Consider the following 21,077-nt stretch of genomic DNA (forward strand, 5'->3'; position numbering starts at 1 on the left):
CCTATTTCTATACAATATTACAATCTTGACGCTCATAAACCTATTGATTAATGCCTGTTTTTTACGCATGTTCTAGTCTGTAAGCTGACCTCGGAATACTTCGGCCCGATGGTCATGATCTAGCCTACCTAATACGGGAGTCCAACTTTTGATAGAGTATCAACATGCAGAGATATATATTTTAATATAGACAGAGGTAGGTGCATCTTTCTGTTGAAGTACTAGGAACCTCGGTGGCCTAAGGCCTCTAGATGATAGTTTAAGCTCACTTAATATCTTATCAATCAATCTATCTATCAATTCAGTCAACCAACTTAATCACCGTAAGAACTCATTCAAATTGGGGCTTAGACAGTAATTCAAATACTCAAAAATACTAGGAAAATCTACATTACTTATACCCGCCAAGAATTGGCATATTTATATAGTAGTTTGGAGCCCATTAGGTTCCCATCAAAGCCCAATGGGTTTCTACCCTAGGCCCATAGCCCACCGGTGGGCCTGAGGACCGGACCCAAAACCCGGCCCATTTGTGGGTTGGGGCCGGGTTGGGCTATGGGCTTTGCGGGCTCTGCGGAAGTCTAGTGATACGCCGTGTCCTAACGGAAGTCTATTCCCTTACGTGTTAGCCGTACTAATAGTGCTACTAAGTTCGTAAAGCGAGATAAAGGTCTGGTAGAAGTTCGTAAGTCCTAAAAAACTCCGCACGTCTCTGACAATTTTTAGTGGTTCCTATACGCGCATCGCCTCGACCTTCGCTAGGTCTACGCAGACACCCTCACCCGCACGGATAATAAATCCTAAGTATTTAACCGTTTCCCTTTAGAATTCCAACTTACCGATATCCCACTATCGACCTACCTTCCTTTCTAATCACTTTCCTAAATATGCCGCCAGCCATTGATCTTAATCCCTATAGAGATGAGATTATCTCTCTCTCAGGGGGGGGGGGGGGGGGGGTTGCCTCTTCTAAAGCTATATATGACTCACTTTAGAGCATATATAATATTACTGTCAATCCTCGTACGATCTATAGGCGTCTTAAGACGTGGGGGGCTATCTCACCGACCTCGGTCAAGGATAACACTCTCCATGATCAGCTTCGAACTCTAGTCTGCCAGTGAGATCCGACATAATCGTAGTGGGCGGGTTCCTACACGACATGGACATGGACTTGGAGTTTGGGTATATAGACATGCATATGGAAATTGTAATTTCGGCTGGGAACTAGTTCTAATCATTCTGCTAGATCATACCTAAGTATTGGAGGTTCCGGGTGAATAACACAGTAGCAAAAGGACAACATGAACAAGGACGACAGTAGGTCCTTGTCACAGATAGCACGCATAAAAGAGACAGTTGTAGATACAAGTCAGAATAGTCGTAAGGAGTGGAAATTTTGCTGGGAAAGAGAATGGAGACAAATAATAAACATGGGAAAAAAAAAAGTTAGATCATCAGTTATTGGGATAGGTAGTAGGTAAGTTTTGAAACTCAACAGAGTGAGATGACAGAGCTGGATCTCGCCAATGAAGAGTCTTAATTTCCCTCAAACCCCCCAGATTCAATTTCATTGTATCGTATCACATTGGTTTGGAAACAGGAGACTTTTCCCCGTCCAATTCATACTCGGCCCCTCTCATCATCCCTTCCACGGGACCGAGGAGTCGCTTGAATCCATCCCGGCCCAAGCGCGCCACCTTCACATCCGTCTTGGTGGTGATGCTCGCCTGGCGTGGCTTATCGTCCAGCAAAGCAAGCTCGCCGAAGTAATCACCCCGGCGATATCGCTTGACGGGCCCGGACACACCATTCTTGGTAGCCTCGGCTTCGCCCGACTCCAAAAGGTAGAAAGCATCTCCGGGATCGCCTTCGTGGATGATGGTGGAATTGGCCGGGTACTTGATGGTGTCCAAAGCATCGGCGATCTTTGAGCGCTCGTAGGACTTGAGAGAAGAAAGCAGCGGGACTTCCTCTAGGAAAGCCTCGTACATGCGACGGCGTTGGAATGCCGAGTCCATCAGGATGCGGCGGAAGGTGATGCGGTCGAGGGCCCACAAGGTGCTCTTTGGCTCGGTGGAGATCACTGTCGCCGCACGCGGGGCGTTATACATCAAAGCCAGCTCGCCGAAAGATCCTCCGGGTCCAGTGCTGGCGACCTTGTTGCCCAAACCATCCGGACCAGGCTGCACGGCGCCGGAGGGGTGGATATAGACATCAAAGTTTCCCTTCTCCACAATGTAGAAATAATCACCCGCGTCACCTTGAGAGATGACCTTGATATCCTTTGCAGGAATGGGTTTCTCAACGAGAGCGTTGAGAACAGTCAAGAATTGATCATCGTCGAGGTGAGAGAAGAGGAAGTTGCTACTGACGGCGCTCTTCAGCCGGGAGACCTGCTCTTCAGTCTTTGGGTGGTGAGGAGGTGACCAGCTCTCCGAGCCAGCTTCGGTGGGATTTAACGATTCCGCCGAGACCGATGTCCGACGGCCTAGCGCATAATTGTTAGGAAATCCTTGCTCTGCGGATCGTGCCGGGAGCGGGGCCAGCTCCCCCTCCTGTTCGCCCTCCTCGGTAGTATCCTGGAAGGGACTCCGGCTGAACAGCGATCTTCCCGTTTGTGCTTCTCCCTCAGCGAATGCAGGACCTCCAAATAAAGCGGTGCCCGGAGGCGAAGCACCCAAATTCGACTGTCGGAAAGTCAGGTCGGTTGGTGACGTCACCTCGAACTCGTCGGTAATTTTTTCGGCGCCAGCAGATTTGTCGCCAGCTCTGGTGTTTATGGCCGGGGTTAAACCCGGAGCAGAATTTTGTGCCATGAGGGCGTTGGGGGGAGGTGGAGGGCTAGAGAGGCCGCAACGTCCGGCGTTGAAGCTGAGTGGGATAGATAGCGAAACAAGAGATGATACCTGTAGATATTAGAAAGGAATAGCTTAAGTAGAGAAATTGGAGAGAAGGCTAAGAGAAGGTGACAAGGAAGAGTAGGGAAAGGAAGCGGAGGGGCAGACAGTGGGGGATTATTGGTTGGAGTCTAATTGTAGGGGAATACTGCATGACCTCTCTCTCTCTCTTTTTTTTTTTTTTTCTTTCTCGGAAATGCAAATGAAATATTTCCAAACAGCAAAAAAGATAAATTACCTTAACGAATGTCAAAACTTGTCAAAACTTGTCAAATTGACAGAAGTGAACTCGAGAAGAGGAAAATTGAGGGGTAGAAACACAAGTTGGTCTGAGCTTCGTCGATCATTCAAATTCCAGTGACCAGAGTGATCGACGTCACTTGAGAAAAAAAAGGATTTCTTCCAAGTGTCTTCTAGAACTATTCGCCACGGAAGTGGCGGGAACTCGGCTGTAACCTCCATATGTCATGGACTCGTGAATGTCACCGTACAAAACCAAACTTTAACAACTTCAGGTTTGCCATATTAAGTATATAAAAGTAGCCCTGACTTGCTAACCCTAAGCTCCGCGTATAGACAAGTCTAGAACGGGCGCATAGACCCGAAGTCCCCCCAGCCCCCTGTGATATAGATGCATATCTCTACAGAATTTATATAGCGCTAAGTCCTCCAGGGTCAGGTACTGGTGTCACCCCCACTGATTTAGCCCTTTTTTTTTTTCCTTCTTCCTCTCCCTCTATTTTCAAACTCCAAATCAAATATGGGAACTTTTACATTTCAATGGTAAGTCAATCTTCGGATCTCGGGTCTCAAGATCCTCGTACAATGCTAAGACGGTTACGTGCAGGCCTCACACTGCAAGCGAGGTGTTTGTTACAGGCACTTTCGATGATTGGGGTAAGACGGTGAAACTGGACCGGGTGGGCGACATCTTCACCAAGGAAGTCACTATTTCTCCTGTACAAAAAGTCCACTACAAGGTATGCCTTTGACCTTTTTTTTTCCTCCTCTCCTTTTGCCCTATTTTTTTTTCCCCTGTAGATTGGATGGCGGTGAGCCTTAGGCAACAGGCCATTTACCACTGACGTCATGTCATCTGTGCCGCTCTCTTTATATAAAGACACTTCCCGGAACCCCCCTCAGATTCCATGATTATGTGTTTCTCTTGCTGACAGAAAAAAAAAATAAGTTTGTTGTCGACGGTATTTGGACTACAAATCCCGACGCACGCGAAGAAGAAGACGGACATAACAACGTCAACAACGTGCTGTTACCAGAAGAGATCAATACCGACTCCGCCCCCACTATGTCTGGCGTGACCCCTGATTCTACAACTGCGGCTCTTGCTGCTAACGTTCCCAAGGAGCCCAATGGGAATCTGCCTGGCGCCTTCCCAGAGACTCCGGGACTGGAATCCGAACAGACCTTGTCCGTGGATCCCATCCCAGCGTCGGAGGGTTATGGCAACCCCGTCAGCCTGAACCCGGGCGAGAAAGTCCCTCACCACAGCACCCTCCACAACAACACCGTTGACTCGACGGTCACTTTGGACAAAGAGTCATATGAGAAGGGCCAAACTCTCCCCATTGATGGGATCAAGAACACCGCTGATACGGGTGCTTCTCCATATACCCTCCCCCCAATCACAAACAACATGATTCCTGAATCCAGTCTTCCGATCGGTGGTCCCGCGCAACGTGCCGCTAGTGAGGCCGAGCCGATTTATACCGGAGGCCCGGTGCTGCAGGCAGCGTTGGCCGATCCAGGATACAATATCCAGTCCGCTGGCCCCGACTCGACCACGGCTGCGTTGGCTGCTGCCGTGCCACTGGAGCCCAAGGGCAAGGAGACCAACGGTGACAAGCCCGTCGACGAGGTCCCGCAGGTGGTGAAGGACTCGTTGACCGAGGCTCACAAAGACCCGGAGGCTGCCGCGTACCAGGAATCAGTCGACGAGAAGAAGGCTATCGAGGAGGAACTGCACAAGAAAGTTCAGGTTGATGAGTCCGCGGGTACTCCGGCGCCTACCGTCACTGCGGCTACCCAGGCTGTCGCGCCCCACCTCACTGTTGCTAGTGGGATAGATTCGGCAGATGTGTCGCCGCTTTCGACTCCCGCGCCCGGCCGCACTTTTGCTGCTGCTGCCCCAACTTCGGCGCCCAAGACCGAGTCCAGTGGGCCGACTGTCACGACTGGCCCTGAGACTACATCTACTGCTGAAACCTCGACCCCCAAGGCTGAATCTGCAGGTCCCACTGTCACGACTGGGGTTGAGTCTGCTCCGGCACCTGCTACTTCGACCGCAGAGCCCGCCGGTCCCGCCGTGACGACTGGGGTTGAGTCTTCTCAGGCGCCTGCTACTTCGACCGCAAAGCCCGCAGAACAGCCCCGCAATCAGTCCCACAGCACTGAAGGTGCTTCTTCTAATGGCGACAAGAAGAAGAAGCGCCGCATGAGCAGCTTTTTCAGCAAGCTCAAGGAGAAGCTTAAGTAAACTTGGAAATATCAAATTTCCTGGAATATGCTTGATTCCAGTAATTCTGGGTGGCATAGTCTTGGCTGTCAGAGCCGACCGATATCCCATGCTTTTTCTCTGATGCCCTGCGTTCTTTGTTTCTGGATACCTCTCCTGCCCTGATTCACTGCATTGTATTCCTGCAAGCCGCTTTTTTTTTTTTTTTTTGTTTATGCTTCGGCTAGTAATTAATCGTCTAATGAAACTACCTTGCTTTATGTATATGTTATGTCCCGAGCCGAAGTCGGAGCCGAAGCCGTAAAATGCAGTACAGAACTCGGAGTATAAGCATGTTCAACACAAAACATGAGATCAAAAGATCAAAGACTCAATGTAAGACTAAAGAATGTAAGAATGTAAGAATCCAAGACATCTATAAGCCTGGTGGGGAGCCCTGGAGAAAGTCATTTCCTAATTCCGCTCTTTCTCCACTTCAACCTTTCCCCGACTTTGGGGGACCTTCTTTTCCCTTTTCCTCCCTTCTCTTGTACTGATTCTGGGGTCTCTTCGCTGCAAATATGGCTACCCCCACATTGTCCGGTATGATCGACCCGACAAAGCAAGCCGAATACCCAATCGTGCTGGGGGAAAGGCTCTCTCGAAACCCAAACACGAGCCGACTGATCAACGTCAACTACAACCACAAATCCAAGTCCGCCACCTCTCAACAACGTTCGGTCATCACACACTCCCGATCCTCGGACCTCTATGACCTCGCCGTTACCGATAAGGCCCCAAACGCCGATCAAACATTGACCTATTCATACAAAGGCAGCGAGGACCCATCAAGTGAGCGAAACCTGGTTCTGATCTTCGACCCGGAGCGGAAAGTTTTTGTTCTGGAGCCGGTCTCGACAACCTTAAACTTTAATCTACGGTCGGCTCCAGGAAAGACGGAAAAACAGGTCCGCGAGCAATACGAACAACTACAGATCAAGGAAGAGGATGAACCAGCCTCGGGAGAAGACCGACACGGAGGGAGCACTAGCGAGGACGAGGGCCCGGCCGATGAGAGCAATCCTTACGACTTCCGGCATTTCCTTCCGAAGAATCGCCGGGAGGCTGACAAGCCAACCTCAGGCCACACCACCCCGGAACTCGCCACCAGCAGGGCCAACACACCATTGATACCGGCTACCAGACCCGCGCCCGGACCTGCACCTAGATCTGCACCTCGACCCACAACACAAGCAAACCCGCTGCGACAGAAGAAACCGCCAGCAAAAGCTCCAGTCAAAGCCCACCCGCCCGCGAAGCCAAGCGAGCCTGTCAGCTATCCCGACCAGCCAGAGCATGAGGACTCTCGCTCGTCGCCGTCCGATGCAGGCACGGGATCACAACAGACTGGGCAATCTCCCAGTTCGAACATCATTGTTGATGGAGATCTCATTATTGATATGGGATCTCCGCCTCCATCGCGCCCATTTGTCGTGAACCGGGCTTACTTCTCGTCCAATAACACCCCGGCCGATGACGATGGGGATGAAGACATTGGGGAGTTTAGTTTACCCTCCCCGGTCGGTAATACAGCTCCACCTACCTCCTCGGCACATACAGGCACGGCTGCCCAAGAGGACGAAATGGAAGATGATGATGCCTTGGCGGCGGAGATGGAAGCTGCCTTTGAACAAAGTGCGCGTGAAGAGGAAGCTCGGAGCCACCATTACACCCAAACCACGACCAGACAATACGTTCCCAGTGATGATGAGAGCGAAGTTAGTGAGGAGGAGTAAATGCCTGTTTGACCTTTTTGTCTATTGCATCTATCAGCGTGGCGCCAGGACGGACTTTGATTCCAAAGTACTAGATACTAATTGTAATTGTTTATAGGGACTATTCCAAGTGTAATTGCATATTAATGAGCAATGGAAGTTACATGTGAGCCTTTCGAGCTTGTATTTCTTCCCCCAAAAGATCTAAATATTATAACATAATGCTGCTCATTGTACTCCATAACACGCATCTCTTACAATGCGGATAAATACTTCCGCTCGGAAAAGCCATTGTTCCGATTAAAAGCTTCCCTTGTCGGCTTGCGTCAAGAACGGAGATCATAACCGCCTTGCAGGTTATCTGATATTGCTCGATATTTAGGCAGCGCTCTGTTGTTTATATATTGCTTATCCCTGACTTCCTTCTCTCCAATTCTCCGAACATCTCCCGTGCACTACCATCTCCGCGATGCGATAGAAAGCTCCGCTATGCTAGATTGGGCTTGACGACTGTGACGTTTGGAACGATAACGATTACTGTTAATCTTGCGCGACCTATTCCTCATCAGGCGCGCCGCATGCGCTTCAACCCTGTCGCCATTCTTTGAACCTGTCGAACTTATTCGGTCTTTCCCCTCTTCACTTCGCACACCCATGGCTTCCTCAGCACCGCCGAAGCGACGAATCCCCGGCCTACCGAATCCGGTGTTGGAAGCAGAGCAGCAAAAATGGCTATTCACCGAGGAAGAATTCGAGCGCACGCCATCGCGCATTGATAAGATCGAACGCGGGAAAGAGGACTACATCCGGCACCGTGCAGTCGAGTTCATCTGGCAAGTGAGCGTGATGTTGAAGATGCCCCCGCAGACCTCAATGACCGCCACGGTGTACATGCACCGCTTCCTCATGCGCTATTCGTTGATGGGCCAATATCCAGAGATGGGGTCGGACCTGATGCACCCCAAGGTGATCGCAGCGGTGGCCCTGTTCGTCGCGTTCAAGGTGGACGAGGCCATGCGCCGCATGAAAGACTTCGTCATCGCATGCTGCCGCGTCGCCATGAAGCAGCCGAACCTGATTGTCGATGAGCAGTCCAAGGATTACTGGAAATGGCGAGACCTGATCCTGCAGAACGAGAGCGTCATGCTTGAATACCTCTGCTTTGACCTACAGGTCGAGTCCCCCTACCGCATCCTCTGGGACTACTCCGTCTTCCTAGGCGTCGGCGACAACAGAGCTCTACGACACTCCACCTATTCCTTCCTCAACGACTCAACCTACACAGTCCTCTGCCTCCAATTCCCACCCCGTGTCATCGCCGCTGCGGCCCTATACGCCGCAGCCCGCCACTGCAAAGTCGCCTTCCCCGACGACGCCGAAGGCCGACCCTGGTGGGAGCAGATCGACGTCCGCCTCGACGACCTCATCCGCGCCTGCACCTTCATCGTCAAGATCTATGAGCGCGTCCAGCAAAGTCTCAGCAAGGGCTACCCTGAATTCGCAATTACAGACTCAACCTCCCACCCCAACGACCCAACCCGCATCTTCGACACCGATCCCACAAAATCAGCCTCAGAACAACAATCTACATCCACCCCTCCAACCCTCACCGTCACCTCAGACACGGCACCAAATGGCCGCAAACGCTCACGCGAACCCGAACCTCACCCCAGCGCACAACACCCATCCTCCCCACAACACAAATCCCCTTCAGCAACCCTCAACGGGAACGGCGACCATGAACGATCACCAAAACGCCAGCGCACCATAACCCCCTCCCACGAAGCAACCCCTGACCAAAAATCAAACCCTCTAGCTCACTCCCGCCCACGCATCCCCACCGCCGCATTATCCCAAACAAAAGCCACGCCGCAGTTCAACTCCCTATCAATCGCGGAGAAGTCGGGTCCTGGATCCAACACACAACCTACAAAAGAAGAGTCCGCCGAAGAAGGCGAACTCCATGAAAAACAGCAACACGTCGTTCCAGTTGCGCATCCCCCGAATCCTGTTCATCCATCTACGGATGTGGATTATCGGAGTAAATTAGACTCCCAGAGAGAAGAAGGCGAGGCTGATGATGATGGTGCTGGAAGTGAAGAAGGCGAGATCTAGCTGAGATCCGTATTGGGTTTATTAGGTCGCTGTTGTGGAAGTTCGGCCTTGGGGAATTAAGAGAGATACTATTTATGAGTGAGAATGAAATTCACAGAGAATAAAATTTCTCTTTTTTTGCTTATTTGCCAACTTCATTGTACTTTCGTCCCGTGTACTGATTTGTCGAGGCTGTAGACGAAGAACTTTATGAATAGTCCCAATGTCAAAAATGTAAGATTCAAACCCAGTCTTCCAGGTCCATATCTAGGAGATGTGTATATTTGCATACTTCCAAGGTTTACACCAAATAACTGAGAACTCCTAGATATGCGATGCGAAGTACCACTTTGTGTTCAGATAATACAGTTTTGTATTTCTTTAGAACAAGACAGACAACTGGATAGAAAACCGATCCCAGCCAACACGGAGAATACATGCAATGTAATGTACGAGTAGGATAGCCTGACACCAACACGCCTTGATGCAAATATGTGCATTATGTTCGTTCTCTGATTCATCTTCATCCTTATCTTCTCAATCCCATTCAAATCCCCACACCTCATTCAATATCCAGCTGTCATAACCCCCAACCCATGATCCAGCAAGCTGCTCGAAGCAACATAACTAAATCCACCGAACGGATTGCTCCCAACACCATGCTCGTCTCCATCTGCACCCTTTCCAGCCGGGAAATCCTGTCCCTTTCCATAGTACTCGTCAAAGCCTGCGGCAGTAACCGTCGGACTGAGCGGGAGATGAGTGAAATCGGCAGAGAAGTTCTCCGCGAGAGCGGGGTCCGTGACGACAGGCTGGATAGGGGGGTCGAGTTCGCGGCGCTCAAGGGCAGCCCAGTCGATTTTGCGGAAGAAGCGATGTTTCTTGATGATCTGCAAGTCCTTCTGCATGTGGTAGCCGAGACGTTTGGAGGGTTCTTTGCGGAGGAGACGGGTGAGGAGGTCTTTTGCGTCTGGTCCGAGGAAGTAGGGGAGCATGAGTTTTTGCTTGACGATCTTCTCTTGGAGCTTGGCGTGGTTGTTTGCGCGGAATGGGGGTGAGCCGGTGAGGAGGTCGTAGCCCAGTGCGCCGAGGGACCACCAGTCGCATGCTTTGCCGTATGGTTTGCCTTGGATTACTTCTGGTGCCATGTACTCGATTGTGCCGAGGAGGGAGTTGCAGCGCTCGTCGTCGCTGAGGGCGATCTTGCTGAGGCCGAAGTCGGTTAGGAGGAGGTGGCCTTGTGCATCTAGGAGGCAGTTCTCAGGTTTCAGGTCGCGGTAGAGAACGCCGACGTTTTGGTGAAGGTGAGCTAGTGCAAGTACCATCTCTGCCATGTAGAAGGCTGCTGCGTCTTCTTCGAACATCCGTTCCATGGCTAGGTGGGTGAAGAGTTCGCCGCCTTGCGCGTACTCCAGGATCAAGTAGAGTTTCTCATGGTCTTGGAAGGCATAGAATAGCTTGACGACAAAGGGGTGGCGATTGACACTTTCCAGGATTGTGCGCTCTGTCTTGGTCTGCTCGACTAGCTTTTTGTGGACAGTGAGGGTAGCCTTCCGGAATTGTTTCTGGGCGTAGAGCTTGCCCGTGACGACGTGGCGCACCAGCAACACAGTTCCAAATGAGCCCTTTCCCAAACAGAGGATAGGCACAAAGTCCTCCGCTGTCATCTTGCGGCACAGTTGACTGCGCAATTCCGAATTCATGCCTGGGACATCCGCGTTGCGATCGTCCAGTGTCTCTGGCTGCACTGCGTCGGAACTAACAAAGTCCTGATCCAGGGGGATTTCATAGCTGGTCAAGATCTCGGTCTGGTCGCTATCGGAGTAAACACTCGGGGTCCGGGAGACAAGTCCGCTGGAACCATTTGTGTCGGACAAATTTAGGGTGTTGAGTTGAAGCTTCAATGCGCTGACCCCATGACCTGCGGGAGTCTGTACCATTGGGCTTGCGCTACCCAGGGCAGTGGGAGGTCGAGAGGGTGCGCGGGAGCTCGCAGCGGAGAAGTCCGATTCCTCGTCGCCGGACGCCAGAGGAGTGAAACCGTGAACAGTTGCGCACGACGACACGAATTCGTGCTTCTTCTTCTTCTTCCGGCGCTGCTTCGGCAGCATGTTCTCGCTGAGTGTCTGGTTTGTAAACCCATTGAATTCCTTGGTTGTCTGCTCTGGGGGTGACATGGTGCCCATGTGTGCATTGGGGCGACGGTGATTGGTCGGGATGTCAACGACGCTGTCGGCCTGCGGCGCGAACACATCGCCGACCGACAGATCGTCGGCATTCGAGGAAGGCATTATACCTTCGTTGTATCACCTGTGATAGTTCCGCGACTGAAGCGAAACACCCCGATGGATTTAGGTGAAAGTGCCGGCGATAACCGCAGTGTCGACGGTTGACCTTGCGCGGTCGTAAAGAATGGTAGCAAGGTATTCGGAATACCTATCTAACAATCGCTGTTCACATAGAGACAGCTGGTTAGCCTTAATCCCCTGGGCCTTGGATATGGACTATAAAGAATGGAGGGGTAGGTGAGGGTTTTCACGCCCCCACTAATTAAGCCAAGGTAAAAAACGTAAAAGAAATTGAAAAAAATAAAACAAAAATGGCGAATAAAACGCTGATCAAAGGGACGTACTTCAACTTGAGGAATCTATTGCATCAATAGACGGTGTTCCTTCAGTGCCCGAACTAGTCGATTAAACCAGCCTTGAATCTTTCGAGCAGATTTACCGTCCGCCCTTCTTCAGGACGGACCCGGGACCCCTAGCCAAGTCACCTCGCGAGACGAGAAGTCGAGGGCCAAGGCGAAGGGAGACAGGGAGTGTGTCGACACGTTGGAAATATTAGGAGCAGGCGAGTCGAGATTCAGAAGGGATGGATCAAGGTTGGCTGGGGAGCCAGTAAAAATCAAAGCAAGCGATGACGAAGGCACAAATAGGCACATAGAGGATGAAGATTTTAGCAAATAGAGATTATCAGTTCTTCCCCAGGAAGTGAAACAAAGAAAAGAGAGTCTGCAGAAAATCGGATTTCAGGCGCAGATCCGGGGGCTGAGGTACTAGTCCCGATTTGGGTTTCACGTGTCAGATGCTGACATTAATATCTCATTGATCCTATTGAGCGGATTTACTAGAATATAGGGACCTGTGAAATCGACCAAAATGACCTCTGGTGCCAGAAGCGAGCGCCTTTTCACCCGTAATTTTGGACGGCGAGCCGCCGCTTGGCCCGCGCCCTATACCGCACCCTAGTTATACCGGCGTCAGGTTAACGCCAGTGCAGATTAATATCGCTATAATTGGTCTGGCTTTTAACACGTCCGTAACCCTAATTCAGAAACTTTCATTACCTCATTCGAAATTGATTAAAAACGCGCCACAGATCTAAAGATCGATGACCAAGAAGACCCTCCCGATTTTCCTACTAGCAGAATCCCGGTTATAACCCGTTCGTAGTGGTCTTGATTTAGGTACTGAGTATAGATGACATCATCAAAACACCTTCAGGATTAAGCCGGACAATATCTCTCTAGGATGACCATTTATCTATCCGTGACTCAACAATCATCCTAGCTAGCTCGTACTAAGGTGAAAAGACACCCCATTTCTCACTGAAAATGTCATGTATCTATCAAAGCGAGGGCGTTGTGTCGGAGGAAGGTGCAAATCCGTTTCTCGAGCACCTTCCCCCTGATACGCCCGTCTATCGTTACGGCCGACAGTGCAGTATTGAGAGCCTCCTTCCTCCGTATCCGGTCGAGGATCGCTTCATCGTCTTAAAACATTTCCCGCCGGATATATTCGCCAAATACGAGGAAGAATTACCACAACGCTGTGATTATTCGCCACCACTCCAGATCCTTATCATCGAAATATCTAGTCTACCGCACGAGGAGGCGGCTGTCAGTCTCGAGGCAATGATTATGTTACTTGCTGAGAAGATGCAAGTCTTTCGACGAACTGCAGGCTGTGGAGCTACTCGAATCGATACTCCTGGCCGGAGCAAGCAGGCAGACCGGTCATGGAAGCCAGCCCGCCAAGGGAGGGAATTTCCAACGGTAGCCTTAGAAGTCGGCTTTTCAGAGATAACTGCAAAATTAGAAAAAGGATATCGCTTGGTGGATCAACGAATCGAAAGGCGAAGTGAGAATGGGGGCCACGATTGACATCAAAAGAAGATCCGGCTGCATTGAAATCAAATCCTGGACCCCAGCATTCGAGTCATCACTGCACCGTGACTATATCTCAGTAAGCGGCTGCCACATCGTCAAAAGACACGCCAATAATCTCCCACCACCTCAAACCCAAGGTTTTCAATTGATCGTGATGCTGGCTGGCGATTACGATGGCCTTTACGATACCTACATCTTCATGAATTTCGTTGCCGGCGAAACACTCCACACAGCTTGGGACACTTTCACACCAGGTTCTCAGCTAAGCCCAAAATGACATAGTTACAGTTTGTATGGCATAGTGGACTTGTCTGAGACCAATCAATTGCTGCAGTAAGTTACCGCTCTAATGTGTTACGGACATGCCAGTCACTAATCAGGCATGCGCCGCCACTACACAAATGGGCCATAGAGAGCTGTGGTCCCCTAAGGCTTTAGGGACCTGGTATATATATCGCTACAGACAGATCTGGTCATGCCCAGATCTGGCTATGACCTTTTTGGCCTAGTGGTTAGAACCCTTCCGGAATTACAAAGACCGATGTTTCATATCACGTGACCCGATCTTAGAAGGCGCTCCCGGGGTCATGCAGATGACCGTTTAAGTATTGCTCTGTTGTTCTGCTGAGGCCTGAGTTATGAAAGCCGTAAGGGCAGGGTCTAAGAGCCTCTAGTATGGATGGGCGCTAAACCCAAAAAGGCAAAACTAACCCGATACAGTAAATCACAGGTCCGCCGTTTACATTTGATATTCACATTTTATATATGATATTGTCTATATTATGGTCTTTTTTTGGTATATTCCAATCGGTTCTACAGCCTCACACAGCCTCAATACTATACCAACTTGCAGATGGGCGTCAATCTGCATACTGCAGCCTCCTGTATAACATGTAACTCCTTGCGGCTCTTAGCGACTCTCAAAGAAAGCCTTGGAGCGAGTAATCTCCACACCAGAGCGTTGGACAAAAGCGAGAGCACTTGGCTTCTCCACCTTGACCGTCACACTCTCATTTCCAAAGTCCACAGTCACAATGCGAGCGATGAAAGTAGCCAAAGATTCCACAGACTTGAAATCAGTCTGATCAACCTTCTGTAATATCAAACCAAGTCAGCAAGTCCCCAAAAACGGTATACCAACAAAATCATCAAAGAAAGGATAAACACATACCTCAGCCACAGCCCGCGTCACAGCCTGATAAGTATCAACAACAGTAGACCCCCAAGCAAGCTGCCCAGGACCCTGGAACGTAAGACCAACGACAACAGCCTGTTTCTCAAGTCTCTCATGAGGATTCACCCCCAAAATAGCATAACATCTAATCCCCTCAATCCGGAATTCCTCCTCCAAAACTACCAAACCCCTCGCCTCCCCAGCAGCCACCTCCTCCCCAAGCGCAATAACCCCCCGATACCTCAGCCCCTCATCGGCACGCAACAAAGCCTTAGGCAAATGCAGCAGAACCTCACACTCGCCATACGCCGCCGAGATGGGATTCGGCTGCTTCGCCGCAGTGATGGCAGACGTAGTCTCCAATAGACCCAATCCGGCATCCGCAACAACACCCGCTATCACGCGCGGGTCCTGGCCCAGTCCGCGACTCTGCATTTCCTCGCGACGCGTCCCGGATAGACTGATTAGTCTGTTGGATGGGTGGGATGGTGAGGAGATGTTGTCGGCCATGTTGCGGACGTCGGATTCTAGTCGGCGGAAGAGTTTGCCATAGTCGAGGGTCAGGGAGACATTGTCAGTTTCGGCGGCTGTAATTATGGAGGAGTAGGAGAGTTTCAGGGTTGCGGTGCATGGTTGAGACTTTCCCTGGCGGTGCCAGGCTTCTGGGGCGCAGGGGAGGGGGAGCTCGATGTCGCGGAGACGGACGCTGTCGAGGACATCGGGGCGGGGTGGGAGTTGAATTGATTGGGAAGTCATGATGTATTTTTGTTGTTAAGGAGTAGGGTTGGCTAATGCGACAATATTGAAGTAAAGAGAGGTGAGGTTTTTTTGGCGGGGCACCCGTGGACGGTGGTAGATCATGACGGTAGAACCCACACGGCCATTTCCGTTCTATATTTGTAGATGACTAAAGAGAGAAGACGGTGGTCTCTTGTGGGATATTGTAATTCTTTCAACAGGTGTTAGAATTGGAGTTTACCAGAGATGATCACACTCCCAATATATATATCTTGGTTCAGCATATTGAATCGCAGAAATAAACCCATGTTTTGCATTATTTTAATACAAGTATCTATTCCAAAGTGAGTCATTCCAGGCATCATAGACTAACAGGACCTCGGGGATGTTACAGAAGAAACAAATCAAATAAAAGGATTAAGATTTTCAGATGCTAACACAAACACAATAGTCCAGGATGGACAAGATAACCATAAGGCAATAGCCGTTTAGCCTCCAGCCATCCCAAAGCTACCAGGGAAGAAAGAAATGATTGAAAGCTCGCGCTGTCCAGTCGCCAGGAAGAAAGAAAAGCACCCGGCCGCGAGAACACGCTGGACGAAACCTCGGCAGGTGAAAAAAGATCATGACACCATGAAATCAGTACGAGACGTTGCGGGTATTTGGCGAAGATCAAAAAATGATGGTAGAACGGAAGAATATGCAGGAAATCCAATCAAGACCCGGCACCATCTACCAATAGCGAGGACGGTCGTAAGGCACATACTCGCCTCTCGGCGGAGAGCGAGGACGACCATAACCGCGAGCAGCTAGGTAGGGATCATCATAGTGACGAGGAGGTGGGGGGAGGCCGGGCCTCGTAAGGGTCTTCATAGGGACGACGTGGCGGGTAGTCTTCCATCCGAGGGCGAGGGGGAGTCCGGCGGGCATAGCCATCCCGTTCATAGTAGGGATCGCGGCGGATAGGAATCGGCGACCGCTCACGGTAGTGCTCCCGAGGACTGTAGCCACGTGGGGGAGGGATCCGGCGGTCATACTCCTCGATGGTGGCAGGGTAGGGGCGACGAGGTGGGGAACGAGACCGGTATGGGTCACGAACGGGGCGTTCCTCAAAGTTCTGAATCTGGGATTTGGTGAGAGGGTGCTCCTCCAGTTCGGGGCCAGGATGGGCGCTTACATCGGCGACACATGATACAACGGAGCCCTTGAACTCTCGCTGGTCCAGTTTCTCCACGGCTGTCTTCAGGTCATTGGCGGTTTCAAATTCCACAAACCTTAATTAAATGTTAATTGGAAGGGTCTTTCGTGGAATACAATGGTCCACCTACCCTCTGCCCTGTTCTCGGCCAGTCTCAGAGTACACCACGTCCAGTCCAGACTGGCGGGCGAAGTCTTTCAGGTCCTATTTAATGCATGGTGAGTCCAGGTCCAGGAAAGGTAAGGTGTCCGGCAAATGTGGAGAGAAAAGGTAAGCACTCCATGTCCAGTCCGAGGAGGTGTATCCAGAATGGCCATCTTATATCGGCATCCAAAAGTCCCAGGAAAGGTTCCATGGGGTCTGACAAAACAAGGTGTGGTGAGTATGCAAGGATTAAGGAGCAATTATCAAATCTCAAGGTAAAACAAAAAAGCCATAGAAGCATTTTTTAGTTACCAGGAGAGGAGTGTTAATGGATTAGTACTCCAGGATCCTTGGCTCAACCGATGGCCCTGAGAATAATGGACTGGAAGCATGTGTGGGCTGAGTAGAGAGGCGGGTTTGAGGAATCTACATCAGGAACTCCGGGGAGGAATGGATTTGGGCTGCTAACCTGCCAACTTGTTTCTGGAAGACCGGAAATCTGCATGCGGAACATAGTGCGACGTGGACGAGGGAGAGCGTTGCGGTCTGGTGGTCCCGGGAAAGCCTCCTTGCGGCGCGGGCCGCGCGCGAACTGAACGGTGAGTCGCTCGCCTTTAAAGTCACTGCCGTCTGTGGTATTGATAAGCGGGAGGTAATCGATGGAGAGGTCATGGGGTCATACGGAATGCTGCAGGAAAATAACGTTAGCAGGTCTGCACGCAAATGAATGGAATAAGAGGGCGAAACTGTTCTTACCAGGCACAATATCTCTGGCATCCAGCTGGTCATCATATTCGATGAAGCCGAACCCGTTCATCAACTTGATCTCCGTGATCTTACCGGAGCCATGGCTGCTGAAATGTTCCTCGATGTCGCTTTTGGTCACTGTAATAAATAAGATGAAGTAGGTTAGTGCATCACTTCTCAAAAGGTGGTTCCAAAAAGCACCGGTTAGATGACTATCCGAAGCGGAAGCTGTTCTGGGTAGCTGAAGCTCCCCATTTGCTCACCCTGGGAAGGGTGGGCCGATGCGGGCTTTCCGGGCAACAACACGAGCGATCAGAGTACATGAGTCTCTGAGCGACCAGTGAAGCGAAGCGACCGGGTCATGCATGGTGGTGCGTGTGTTCTCCAAAAGGTAGGGAAGAGCGATCAGGTGCCATACCGTTGCGGGGAAGGTTCCCAAGATAAAGGCGGGTTGAGGAAACCTCGGTCATGGCTGGTCTGAAATAGGTGATTGATGGACAATGATAGATAAAAGATCTGGCGAAAGGAAGTCTTAGGAAATATGGAAGAGATCGAAAAGGCGGGAATGCAGAGAGATGTTATTAACTGCGTGCTGCAGGAAAGCGCGTAACGTGTAACCCGACAAACGATCCAGTCAGGGGGCTGATGTACTGCACTTTCGAATGAAATAGCTAAACAGCCAAACGAGAAAAGATACAGAAAGTGAGAGGGGGAAGAAAAGAGAGAAAGTACCTGGCGGTGGACTAGCAACTTTGGCCGCCTCACTTTTGATCCACGTGGGTCCACCTAAAGAGAGGGGATGATATTTAGGTAATATAAAACATCTATTTTAGTATTTACATCTATTTACATCTATTTACATTTATAAAATATTCAAAGATACACGTACATGTATACTATGTAGATTTGAAGTATGTAGATATAAAATCTACAGAAGCAAGGCTTATCCCTCGTGGAACTCTCCACTGTCATTCCACGGTTCTGCCAACCCCATGGGGTCTTTTTTTAGTTGACCTATTTTGGGCAATTTGTGTATATATACATTCCCATGTTTCCATTATATCCATTACTTCTAGATCAAGTCATGATGTACTTGGGTCCCTCTCCACCTTGAGGTGTCTGCCAGTTAATGTCTTGTGTGGGAACCTTGATATCACAAGTCTTGCAGTGAATACAGCTAGTAAATAGGTTAGTATATATATCATGACTCAGATGGAGGCACTTACTTTTGTGAGTTGATCTGGAATCGAACCCCGTGCTCTTTGCTAGGGTCCTCCACATATTCGTAGACGCCTGCAGGACAGAACCGGTTTTCAATACCCTTGTAAGCAGGCCATGCGAGGTCCGTGTGCTTATCCAAGTCCTTCACCTGCAGGTGAACCGGTTGGTCTTCCTCGTGGTTGGTGCCGGTCCGGCTGACACTGGTCAAGATATCGAAGCTGAGCTCTCCGTCTGGCTTGGGGTAAACAATCTTTTCGTATTGAGAAGCAAGCTTGGTAGCCGCTGAGTCCGTGCTGTGGTGGCTGAGCGTCCATGGCACTCGGCCCTTGAATAGGTAGGCCTCGATACCGGAGTAAAGAAGTCCACCGAAAAAGCCCAGCGGGGTGTTGAATGAGGGCCGGATGTTACGAACCTCAGAGAGCTCCTTCCAAATGGATGAATCCCGCAGAGATTTCTCGTAATCAAACAAGAAGACGGTTCCTTGATCGTCACCCTTAAGCGCCGAGAAGGTAGCCTCGGCGGCTAACATTCCTGATTTCATTGCGGTGTGGGTACCCTTGATTTTCGGAACGTTTAAAAAGCCAGCCGTGTCACCAATCAAGGCACCTCCGGGGAATGCGCACTTGGGGATCGACTGGAAACCACCCTCATTCAGTGCTCGGGCCCCGTAAGAGATACACTTTCCACCCTCGAGAACCTCCTTGAACATGGGGTGGTGTTTCATTTTTTGGAATTCTCCGTAGGGCGAAAGCCATGGGTTCGGGTAGTCCAATCCTACAACCAGACCGATACTCACCATGTTGTCTCCAAAGTGGTACATCCAGGCTCCACCATAGGTATCCCTGGGAAGAGGGTATCCCATCGAGTGAGTGATCTCGCCTGATCGGAACTTCTCGGGCTGAATCTCCCAGACTTCCTTAATTCCAAGACCGTATGTCTGGGGCTGGCTGTCTCGTCGAAGATCATATTTCTTCATCACCTGCTTGGTCAAGCTGCCGTGGCAGCCCTCAGCAAGAAGGGTGATGCGGGCATGGAACTCCATTCCTCTCTCAAATGTCTCCTTGGGCTTGCCATCCCGAGCGATTCCAAGGTCGTTGGTCGCAACACCCTTAACTGAGCCATCGGGGGCATAAACCATCTCGCTGGCTGCGAACCCAGGGTACACCTCCACACCAATCTCTTCCGCGCGCTCTCCCAGCCACTTGGTCAGCTCATTCAGACTGACAATGTAGTTCCCCTCGTTGTGCATCTGTGGGGGGTGGGGAGCGGGTATGAGCCATTCTTTGTCAGGAACCGCATCTTATCACCCTTGGCGGGGGTCGCGCCCTCAAAGCGCGAGGGGTTGTCCTCGGACAGCCAGTCGGGGAGCAGCTCATTGAGGGCGGTTGGTTGCAAAACGTTTCCGGAGACAATATGGGCACCCAATTCACCAGCCTTCTCTAGTAGAATAACCCGGAACTCTTCGTTGCCTGCCTCGTTGGCGAGTTGCTTCAAGCGAATTGCGGCGGCGAGACCAGCGGGACCTGCAGTAAACCAAAGCTTAGTTAGGCTGCTTTTTTGGGGGGGAACCAATCCGGCGCGAAGCACGTACCACCGCCAACAATACACACATCCACGTCATCTGACTCCCGATCCAATGTGCGAGGATCGAAGTTGCCATCCTCATCGGTGAAGCGCTTTGATAGCGATTGCGAAAAGGCTCGTGTCTGGGTTGGTGCGGTGAATAGTGCCGTTCGCCGAGCTAAAGGTCGACCGGAAGCTGTGAAGGGACTGGCAGAGTGGCGGGCTGGGGTAGCAATGGCGGAGACGGAGGTAGCTCGTGGGAATCGGGAGGATCGAATTTCACGCCTCAATAGAGGCAAAACGGCACCTTTTGATGCCATCGCGGTGTGTGATATTGTTCGGAATTTGGAGGGTGAGACCAGGATTACTAGCGACCAGCAATTGGCATAACTAGGACTAAAGGATGAATGCGGAGAGAATATTTTAGGTAGATCGTAGATCCCGTATGTCCCCAGAGTCCTCGAGTAGCCGAATTTTGAGTGGAAGTGACAAAACGCCGAGAAACCGCCTACCCTCGGCTTATCCCTTTTAGCCAATAGGCAGCTCGGCGATTATACAGCGTGGATGCCTGAGGCATCAATCCATGGATGGATCCCGAAGCGGAAATCGCCTATAGCCGGAGTCCTGTCAAGCTAAACTTTTGTACATTTCATAAATATTATATTACTATCTTTATGTACCTCAACTCTTGCCACATCTGTAGGCACCTGTTTAATACGATATAGATACGGAGTACTCCGCACTGATCACATGCATCACATGCATCACATGCTACATGCTTAGCTTCATAATGAAATATTCCAACGTTCCAACGTTGGCTCCAGACTCATGTATATGCCAGAAACAACCTTAAATAGCCGAGTCATAGCTGTTTCAAGAGTGCGAACCCCGATCCAGATCAGA

General features: G+C 50.6%; 10 protein-coding genes across 10 annotated transcripts; 4 read left to right on the plus strand and 6 right to left on the minus strand.

The window, feature by feature from the left end:
* Window positions 1-1,583: 1,583 nt before the first annotated feature.
* On the minus strand, window positions 1,584-2,819 carry N7447_003719 (cyclic nucleotide-binding domain-containing protein; the record flags this gene model as incomplete). The annotated part of the gene is made up of 1 exon (XM_057227994.1): window positions 1,584-2,819. One exon carries the CDS (start codon window positions 2,817-2,819, stop codon window positions 1,584-1,586), a length of 1,236 nt encoding a protein of 411 aa, XP_057087335.1.
* An 841-nt stretch (window positions 2,820-3,660) lies between these two features.
* Window positions 3,661-5,394, plus strand: N7447_003720 (carbohydrate-binding module family 48 protein; the record flags this gene model as incomplete). Its single annotated transcript, XM_057227995.1, has 3 exons — window positions 3,661-3,683; window positions 3,748-3,880; window positions 4,021-5,394. 3 exons carry the CDS (start codon window positions 3,661-3,663, stop codon window positions 5,392-5,394), a joined length of 1,530 nt encoding a protein of 509 aa, XP_057087336.1.
* A 539-nt stretch (window positions 5,395-5,933) lies between these two features.
* N7447_003721 (ELL-associated factor) lies at window positions 5,934-7,148 on the plus strand (the record flags this gene model as incomplete). Its single annotated transcript, XM_057227996.1, has 1 exon — window positions 5,934-7,148. The coding sequence occupies one exon, from the start codon at window positions 5,934-5,936 to the stop codon at window positions 7,146-7,148; it is 1,215 nt and encodes a 404-aa protein (XP_057087337.1).
* A 633-nt stretch (window positions 7,149-7,781) lies between these two features.
* Window positions 7,782-9,242, plus strand: N7447_003722 (uncharacterized protein; the record flags this gene model as incomplete). Its single annotated transcript, XM_057227997.1, has 1 exon — window positions 7,782-9,242. One exon carries the CDS (start codon window positions 7,782-7,784, stop codon window positions 9,240-9,242), a length of 1,461 nt encoding a protein of 486 aa, XP_057087338.1.
* A 545-nt stretch (window positions 9,243-9,787) lies between these two features.
* On the minus strand, window positions 9,788-11,512 carry N7447_003723 (AGC family serine/threonine-protein kinase; the record flags this gene model as incomplete). Its single annotated transcript, XM_057227998.1, has 1 exon — window positions 9,788-11,512. One exon carries the CDS (start codon window positions 11,510-11,512, stop codon window positions 9,788-9,790), a length of 1,725 nt encoding a protein of 574 aa, XP_057087339.1.
* Window positions 11,513-11,572: 60 nt separating this feature from the next.
* On the minus strand, window positions 11,573-12,162 carry N7447_003724 (uncharacterized protein; the record flags this gene model as incomplete). Its single annotated transcript, XM_057227999.1, has 2 exons — window positions 11,573-11,725; window positions 11,995-12,162. The coding sequence occupies 2 exons, from the start codon at window positions 12,160-12,162 to the stop codon at window positions 11,573-11,575; spliced, it is 321 nt and encodes a 106-aa protein (XP_057087340.1).
* Window positions 12,163-12,834: 672 nt separating this feature from the next.
* Window positions 12,835-13,666, plus strand: N7447_003725 (uncharacterized protein; the record flags this gene model as incomplete). Its single annotated transcript, XM_057228000.1, has 2 exons — window positions 12,835-13,275; window positions 13,319-13,666. The coding sequence occupies 2 exons, from the start codon at window positions 12,835-12,837 to the stop codon at window positions 13,664-13,666; spliced, it is 789 nt and encodes a 262-aa protein (XP_057087341.1).
* A 633-nt stretch (window positions 13,667-14,299) lies between these two features.
* N7447_003726 (dihydroneopterin aldolase family protein) lies at window positions 14,300-15,319 on the minus strand (the record flags this gene model as incomplete). The annotated part of the gene is made up of 2 exons (XM_057228001.1): window positions 14,300-14,482; window positions 14,561-15,319. 2 exons carry the CDS (start codon window positions 15,317-15,319, stop codon window positions 14,300-14,302), a joined length of 942 nt encoding a protein of 313 aa, XP_057087342.1.
* Window positions 15,320-16,124: 805 nt separating this feature from the next.
* Window positions 16,125-17,860, minus strand: N7447_003727 (uncharacterized protein; the record flags this gene model as incomplete). Its single annotated transcript, XM_057228002.1, has 7 exons — window positions 16,125-16,424; window positions 16,479-16,575; window positions 16,630-16,703; window positions 17,113-17,273; window positions 17,326-17,331; window positions 17,400-17,528; window positions 17,809-17,860. 7 exons carry the CDS (start codon window positions 17,858-17,860, stop codon window positions 16,125-16,127), a joined length of 819 nt encoding a protein of 272 aa, XP_057087343.1.
* A 607-nt stretch (window positions 17,861-18,467) lies between these two features.
* On the minus strand, window positions 18,468-20,494 carry N7447_003728 (electron-transferring-flavoprotein dehydrogenase; the record flags this gene model as incomplete). The annotated part of the gene is made up of 4 exons (XM_057228003.1): window positions 18,468-18,567; window positions 18,617-19,831; window positions 19,906-20,134; window positions 20,203-20,494. 4 exons carry the CDS (start codon window positions 20,492-20,494, stop codon window positions 18,468-18,470), a joined length of 1,836 nt encoding a protein of 611 aa, XP_057087344.1.
* Between the last annotated feature and the right edge of the window lie 583 nt (window positions 20,495-21,077).

Source organism: Penicillium robsamsonii (assembly GCF_028829455.1).
Source record: "Penicillium robsamsonii strain IBT 29466 chromosome Unknown utg000002l_segment0_segment0, whole genome shotgun sequence".
Classification (NCBI taxonomy): Eukaryota; Fungi; Ascomycota; class Eurotiomycetes; order Eurotiales; family Aspergillaceae; genus Penicillium; species Penicillium robsamsonii.